Source organism: Haliotis rufescens, unplaced genomic scaffold, assembly GCF_023055435.1.
Source record: "Haliotis rufescens isolate VD_foot unplaced genomic scaffold, xgHalRufe1.0.p SCAF_3, whole genome shotgun sequence".
Classification (NCBI taxonomy): domain Eukaryota; kingdom Metazoa; phylum Mollusca; class Gastropoda; order Lepetellida; family Haliotidae; genus Haliotis; species Haliotis rufescens.
This window is the reverse complement of record NW_025964001.1, coordinates 26,042,608-26,051,494: the sequence shown is the minus strand read 5'-3', so window position 1 is coordinate 26,051,494 and position 8,887 is coordinate 26,042,608. Positions and strand designations below refer to the sequence as shown.

General features: G+C 40.3%; 1 protein-coding gene across 1 annotated transcript; it reads left to right on the top strand.

Moving 5' to 3' along the window:
• The first annotated feature begins 1,015 nt into the window (after positions 1–1,015).
• Positions 1,016–8,003, top strand: LOC124146241. Its single transcript, XM_048403502.1, has 2 exons — positions 1,016–2,031; positions 5,581–8,003. The coding sequence occupies exons 1-2, from the start codon at positions 1,030–1,032 to the stop codon at positions 7,315–7,317; spliced, it is 2,739 nt and encodes a 912-aa protein (XP_048259459.1). The 5' UTR covers positions 1,016–1,029; the 3' UTR covers positions 7,318–8,003.
• Positions 8,004–8,887: the final 884 nt, after the last annotated feature.

Below are 8,887 nucleotides of genomic sequence, written 5' to 3'. Positions count from 1 at the left end.
CGTTCGCAGTTTCCCATATGTTCAATGATAAGCCATCTCTTAAAGTGAGTAAAAGTATGTGTGGTGGGGATTACCTGTTAAAACAACTAAATGTCATAATAACTGCATGCCAAAATCAGTACACGTATAAAATAAATAACACCTTACCCATTGATGTAGTGGAATAGTCCACTTTGTCGGTCCCTATTGTTACAGTACGGTCAGTGAGTCGGGAGAATCCATTAAACAATGGGGGTTTAAGATGTAATCTATTTCAGACTCATTGTTCCCATAAAAAAACACGGGAACATATGGTACAATTCAAAAGGGGAATGGCATCGGACATAATTTATGTCACTGATGCGTCAAATTTGGAAATGTCCTCCATAAACCTTTTTGAAAGCTTTACTGAGGCATTGAATGCTGTATAACCTTGATTAAACAACTTCTGAACAAGACTCGTATGACGCTCCTTGAAATCTCAAAAGTTGTCAAAGACTGGATCTGCTAGAAGATTGCTCGACATGAAGGGAAAGTGACTATTGGCAACACAAGAGCTAATTCCCCCAGCACGGTGTCATTTATAATGAATACAGAGTTGACTTCCAACTTCTTTCTTTCAGTGCGATGTGTCGGTACAGATGCTTGGGCCTTTATCAAGCTAACTTCATACTTGATTGCTTGATAAATATACCAGCAAATGCACCGACATAGCGCACTGAAAGAAATTCAAAGAAAGAAGTTGATATCCACATGTCAACCCTGACTTCGTTGTTACAGCTTATAAAATACTACACAAAAACATATGTTTATGTAAACAGTATGAAATATCTCCTCATCAAAGAATGAGCGATTTGTTAAGAACGGTTAAAATTACTAAACACAGAAAAAATATCTTTACTACATCTCGCCCTTAATCTTGAATGGTGAAAGAAGAAGAAATGTGTATACAAAATGCAGAACTGAAATCATTATATATTGTCTCCAGGAAAAGAGATCACCCTCTGACAACATTGTTTCTTATGCAGGACAGTACCAGCCTGGACAACAATGGCGCTGAAGATGCTGCTGAACATACTTCAACTGTGGATACTTATGTGCCCCTCTGTAAGAGCTGGTGATTCAAGCGTCAACGAAAACATAACCTCACTTATCCTGAGATACGAAGAAATGTATTGTGGATCAAGCTGCCTCGAAACAACAACACCCCGCTCTGAAGATTCCCCGAACTCTATTCCAGCAAGAGCATTTCTACCTTCTCCAAATGACACACTTGCACCTCCCCCTGACTATTTGTGCAGCACTTGCTTTTGTGATTCCGAGTGCAGACGCTTTGGTGACTGTTGTTCCGATCTGTATATTGGTAAGGGAGACTTTGAGTTTCAGTGTGAGGAGATCATTTCGGCAACAGGTACATCAATATCATTATTTGTAGTGACAAAATGTTCGCCACGCGATGAAAAGTACTCGGAGGAACTTTCCAGCAAATGCAATACCCACAGCAGACTAAACTACGACGAAGAAGTGTTGGTTTCTTCTGGGAGGGAAAATCGGACATCACTAACGTTTCGAAATAAATATTGTGCACGGTGTCACGGATATGAAGACTTTCAACCATGGACTGTTGATATATCATGTAAAGATTTACCAGATGAGATAAGCGACATTTCCGATCCAGCTGATATCTTTACAAGGCTCCAGAAATCTCAAGTTTGCAAGGTTGGTCAAAAGAAACCCAAAGACATTTCAACTCGGTCATGTTCAGCGCAGTCTCTGGTATCAGATTGCAATGTTACAGGAGCCTGGCAAGATTCTGATTCTGATATTGAAGCTGCATGTCACGCTTATACTCATGTCTTCATCGGCCAATACAGGAATGTATTCTGCTATATTTGTAACGAGAACGAAAATATGCAATTTGAGTTCTATCTTGGTGGAGGCTCTCTTCAAATAGTTTCGTTGACGGGAATACTGCAGTTTGAGGAAGACCAAGCTGAAAGAACAACGCCTAGGACTAAATGTCCGAGGGAAGAATATGATGACATATTTACAGTAAGTACAATCATGCTAAAAGGTTTAGCATCAAAAGTTTATTTTGAAATGTACCAATTCTCAAAACTTGTCAACGACCACGGCATTGCTAAGACAAAGGGAACAAACTCTTTCGTTCAAATCCGGTCAATTGAATATCTTTAAATGTCGGATGCAGTACTGTAAAATCATCCTCATATAAGGAAGAGAATTTATGGAAAGAAGAGAATTTATGGATGTCAACTTCTTCTTTATTATGAGGAACACAACGTTTCAGAGTATATCATCAGGTGAATGGATGCTACGAGAGCAGAGAGCATATATATGTACATGTAAGAACAACAAAAGTACTAAGATAACGAAAGGTGGAAACTTAACAAGGGAAACCAACAGATAATTGGCGCTGATAGGTGATTATCTTCAGCAAGGTATATAAATGCTCTCATAAATTCTCTTCCTTATGTGTATCACTTCTAAATGCCTTTGAAAGATTCCATCCTAATATAGTAAGTCACTACGTTAAAATATGGGATCGACTCTAAGACAAAAGTAGTGTGTTTTGACTTGAGAACATCCGACTATGACATTATTTTGTGTAAATATATGCATGACCAGATTTGTGAAGACGTTTGAAAAACAACACGCTTACATAAAACAGACAAGTGGGATAGCGATTGTATTTTCATATTTTTTATGTTTCGGAGAATTTCACTTGGACATTCATTAACCCTAACGTAAAGAGAACATCAGCATTAAATACACCTATAGCCACGAGGTTGTATAGCTCACCTTAAGTTATAGTATTTGCATAATTTGATCTAAAGGTCAACAAGAATATTCAATAACAGAGGTTTCTACCCAACATATATTCTCCTTTATATGTATATTCAGTTACCGGGTACTAAGGGACAGCATTATGTTTTCGTCAGCGACTGCGTTACATGAAGGTCATTGGTCAAAGTTGTCCTAAATTTCAAGACAAACAAAAAATCGTTAAATCTGACATGTCATATACTGTATCAACTGTATCAATATTACACAAGAAAGGTAATGGGTACAGATGATATTTTCAATATGGCTGCCGTGGAGGACATACTTCCATTAAGATTGGAATTTGGGGACACCATTGTTTGAAGCATCAATATTATTCAACAGAGATCACGAATAATGTACATGGGTCTGTGTGAAGGATGAAAACAAAATGAAATGAAGGAAATATAAATAAGAGCGTTCTCTAATCCAGTAGGTCAATCAGTGATTTCAATCCCTAGAACGTGCCTCTTATTTAACCAATATCCTCGTGCAAAAGGAAAACAAAATAAGAAATTATACTTTTTAAACCTAGTGCGTGAAAGGGAAACACAATTTAGGCTATTTAAGCATAAAGAAAGATAATATACCTCGAAATTCAAACACAGCATGTTCTTCTCTTTTCCTCCTTGAAAAAAACCCGAGAACTTATTGACTTGAGTTGAAGTAATTTTTGGCGTTGCTCAAACAGTCGTTTTTTTATTAATAGGGAACTCGCACAATTATGTGAGCAAAATGTAATCGCCATCTTAAAAAACAAATCAGTGAGTGAATTGTGTTTAACGCTGCTTTGAATGGTATTTCATTTAAATTAATACCATGACGTATCAGCTAGAAGCAGGAAGAAAGCCTGAAGTGATGTAGGTCTCATACCACGGGTATGGTGCTGACAAATCTAGAAACATTATCAGGGCGAACCGGGATTCGAGCCTACGATCATAGATTTGATGTTCCAAAGGGACGCAACTCTGCACAGCGAATTGCGGCAATTTAGACGACCGGACAACCCGTGATCCATCAAGCAAATTATGGGAACCATCTTAAGTCCGAGTCCACTGTTATAACTGAGGAAAGCCTAAAGAGATGTAGGTCTCATACCACGGGTATGGTGCTGACAAATCTAGAAACATTATCAGGGCGAACCGGGATTCGAGCCTACGATCATAGATTTGATGTTCCAAAGGGACGCAACTCTGCCCAGCGAATTGCGGCAATTTAGACGACCGGACAGCCCGCGACCCATCAAGCAAATTATGGGAACCATCCAAATCCACGCCCACTGTTATAACGTCGCATTTTAGAAACAGAAACCTACCATTGTATTCAACACACCACTCAGCAATATGTCAGTTAAATGACAGCGGCCTGTAAATTGATAAACCAGTGATGGATACTATGAGCAACGTCCCACGCCTTCGGTGTTCGACGAGTTACCGTGTCGCCTCGTACGATAAACATTGTTTACTTTGGACCTTCCAGAATACCCCGGGGAACTTATGCAATATATCAACACAATAACAGTCCGTACCAGCTCACTGGGTGTCACTGAAGTTTATGATACATACTCTAAATCGTATTTAATCTGGTTTCTGTCCGTACAAGCTGTCTAAGTGCCCTTGAAGTTTATGATAACACTTTTAATCGTTTTTTTCTGGTTTCTGAATCAAAAGTCGTGTCAAACATACTTTGAAAAATGTTCAGTATTTTGTAACATACATGTGTTGAAAGAAATTGTTTCTCTTGAATATTTCCTTAAACAGTACTGCGTTGTTTGTATGAAAGTGAGATCCATCTTATTGAGATCACGATGGACATGTTTAAGCAGCAGAATCTCTGCACTGGTACAAAATTTAATAGATCGTTTACATTAGTTTCAACAAAATCAGTAAATGCACTATCGTGTCACTGGAGTGTCTGGTTTATTTACAGGCGACCGTCGCATGACAGGAGTACGGATGTGAGGCGTCAGGCAATAAATATTTAGTTATTTTTTAATGAAAATTGTGTAAAAGGCGGAGGCTACCGGTAGGACAGGACATGCGTACCCTTTTCGCGAACACCTGGTGTCGTCATTGATATTCAGTGGTCAATTCATATAATGTTCACAGCTATTTTGCCCTTTACGTCAAATGGAATCTGTTTCGGCAGATAATCAAGACAGCTTATTCTCTTGCATTGGCGTTCTATATTTACAAAGAACTGACGATTACTAGTTATTTACTGTGTCATGTGCATGATACGTGTCTGCTCAGTAGTCAACATATCCACATGGATGTCTCATCACATAAAACAGTTCGTCCCCGTCCCCCTGCATGTAATCAGCCCCCCCCCCCCCCCCCCCAAAAAAAAACAAACAAAAAAAACAAAAAAACCCAACAAAAACAACAACAAAACAACAACAACAACAAATGAACCTGTACAGGTGGAATATCATACCAAGATGCTGACATTTAAGAATCTGGTTTCATCACTGGCGTTACACTACTTTGTGTTGAAATAATATGTGTCGTTACATTTTGTCCATTACGTAACTACTGTATTTCCTCGATTAGATGCCCGGGCGCATATTTCTATCAGGAACTCTTTACCCACGGCGTTCAATTCCAAAGGAAATAATGGGGAGAATTCCTTGCATTAAAAGTACACGGCGATTCATTGAGACCCCGACGTTTATTTGAGTTTAATCGAGAAAATACGGTATTCGATGAAATGGGTACACTAAATGAAATGGTGTCTGACATTCCTAATTCCAAATTTCAGGACCGATGTCTCAAGATCCTGTGTCCACCATTCTACCAGCTACACAAGAGAGAATGCACATTTCCAACGGGCCTGCTCGACCGTCCTTTTACTCTGCAGTATTTTGTCCAGTTACACCTCATTCCTATGCACGGTGATTATCTACACCTAAGAAATGACACATTGAACCCGTTGCCTGGGGAACTTCAGAATTACTACAGATTGCAAGGTACGCTGAACGGCTGGCATCTTCACAAGTTAGTTGTCAGATTGTACTGGGAGAACTCATCGCTTGTCCATGGAGCAAAGACCGAAGACGTTCTTCATCATACGACAAATGATGAAGTTGTCTGTGACGACGGTCGTCATGGGAACATATCACACCCAGATGAACAGTACATCATCTCCAGGATAGACATTGATCTCTACGCATCCTATTCAAGGGAAGACTATGCTAATTTCTTTGAAAGCTTCTCAAATCTGCTTTTTGAAGAATTTTCTATTTCTGTTGAGGGTAGTAATATCACTTACCGTTCTGTATATGAGTCAATGCTACCACAGACACGCCATACTACAATTCCCACTCAGTTTTTGTTTCAGGATGCAGATGATTTTAATTTTTCTAGACCCTTCTCACCTAAGTACGTGAAGCGAAACTGTGCACAGGTGTTGTATCCTCAATCAAATTACACTCTCTTTTCAAACAACAGTGTTATGCTTGAAGACAGTAATATTTTTATATCAGGGGACAATTATACTCTTACTGAAGAGTTAGGTATTTTGGTATGTCTCTCTACAGTTGAAGATCTAAGGAGGAGATACGAAGAACGCATGGGGGAAAAGCGATCAACTGCTGAGCAAGGATATGACATTCTTACCATTCTAACAGTTATCTCTTTAGTCTTTAGCATGTTCTTCTTGTCCTTATCATTTCTTGTTTACGTCATGCTGTCAGCGTTACGAACCTTGCCAGGTTGCAACCTCATGTTTTTGATGAGTTCTCTTTTCCTCGCACAGGGACTATTTCTTTTCGGCGCAGGCGCAATTGAGAATCGCGTCGTATGCAAGATAATGGGCGTACTGATACACTATTTTTGGATGGTCACATTTGCGTGGATGAATGTCTGCACATTTCACGTTTTTCGTGTTTTTCGCAACATTTTGTCATCGGTTAAACTATCAGACGATAAAAGAATCATCTTATTGAAATATGGTGTATTTTCCTACTTGACCCCAGCTGTTATTGTTGCCATAACCATTGTTGCGAATTATTTCCTATCTCGTAAGTCCACCATCGGGTACAGTGACAGCCATGCAAATTGTTTCCTCAATCCTGGCCTCATCACTCTGGTTGCGTTCGGTATCCCAACCGTTTTTACCGTCGTCTGTACGGGGGCGTTCTTCGTATGCACAGTCGCAGCTCTTAGACGGGCGTCAGCTGATCGTGCCCGGGTGGGAAAGAAAGAAACAAAGGTCATTCTTAATTTGGTAAAGTTATCCTCTGCCACCGGTCTCTCGTGGGTGTTTGGCCTCTTGGGCTCATTATTTTCAGTTGAAGCATTTCAATACGTATTTGTGATCCTAGCAGCGGGACAAGGTGTCCTCATCTTCCTGAGCTTTGTGTTAAACAAGCGTGTTTATAAAATGATGCTTCGTCGTTGTTGTCCAAAACAGCGAGTAGAACGGCAGAGGCCAACTTCATACACTATTTCTGGGACATCGAAAGTCTCGTCAGATTCAATCGTCACATCAGTGTAATGCGTGATAAGTCATACGGTACACACGCTGAGTCCATTCGCGGCCATTGCTTTGTTTGAACCGTATTCGAAACCCCCGCAGCTAAAGATAGCCTTCCAATAAGATTTCAGTCATGATCGAGAGAAATCCTGTGCAAAGTAAGTGATAAGAGAGATACAGACGGTGACGTCACTTCCGAAACGAAGCTTTCGTGGCGAATGGGGTCCTGGGTATTCATAACATAAAAGGACATAATGCCTGGATAATCGAGGGTCTATTGTTCGAGTCAGTGAGTTGGTGTTGACGTCGCTTTGAACAGTACTCCAGTTATATCACGGCGTGTCAGCTTAATGTGGGAGGAAAGCCCGAAGTGAAGCAGATCTCAGACGTTTACCACTTTGGTGAACCCTACGAGCTTGGGTATTGTGCTGAGAAACCTAGAAACAAAACCGGGTTGAACAGGGATTCGAACCCACGATCATAAGTTCCTTGCGTGCACAAGCACGGCGAATTGCGGCGCCTTACGCGACTGGGCCACCTGTGCCCACTATGTTGGGACGAAAACCCTTTAGATAACTTCATTACTTCACTTATGTTTCCATTCTGTAGTGTGTATTTCACACATTTATTGGTTAGCATGTTGATATCATCAGTTTGATGTAGGTAGAGAGGCGTGTGTGTGTCCGAGGCCTCTCTTGTTTATCACCCGCTTGATGGACTTTTGTACGAAATGTAAATTGTTTAAAAGATTTTTTGATCGGATGAAATAAAGTAATGTGAATGAAAATCTGTTTTATTATTTACTCAAGGGGTTATCCCCCTTTCCATATGGAGCTGCTTTTGAGGGTAGGTCTACATGAAAACATAACTTCAATGAAAGAAGGAAAGACCAACCGCAAAGAAAATGGCCATCCGTGGTTTGTGGTAGAGCGTCTGCCCAGAGAGCGGAAGGTCCGGGGTTCGATCCCTGGCCGCGTCATACCAAAAGACGTTAAAAGATGGTACTTTCTGTTAGCCTGTCTGGCGCTCGGCATTAAAGGGCTAAAACAAGGACTGGTCGGCTCGGAGTCAGTATACTGTGTCTGAGTGGGGTATTCATGTTAAAACTGTGGCATGGTATCTCAGTGAGCTAGCACTATAAATCGGCATCAGTCCGGACTAGTACAAGCAGCCACACAAACACACTCACGTACATGCACGCCGCTATATAAGTGCAATAATCTTGGACGCGACGTTAAACCCAATTTAACCTCATCTCACCTCAATCCAAAAATACTGCTTACTTAAAGCTTAAAGTTGAAAAAGAAACACAAGCCATTGAAATAAGAACACTGTTAGTGACTGACAACATGAGACGGTGATCTGTTCAAGCAACTTGTGCCACACGAATGTCCTGAAAACATAAAAGAGAATATATAATAAAATTTGCTGTGTTCGACAAATTAAGGATTGAATAAGATTTTAATAATCCCTTCGTGTCGATGTTTTAGTAAAATTATTATTACCGCCTAGTGGTTAAAGCGATCAATCAATCGATCAAGGCCCGGTTTCGATTATCCACATGGGGACTTTTAGGATTTCTGGTGTCCTC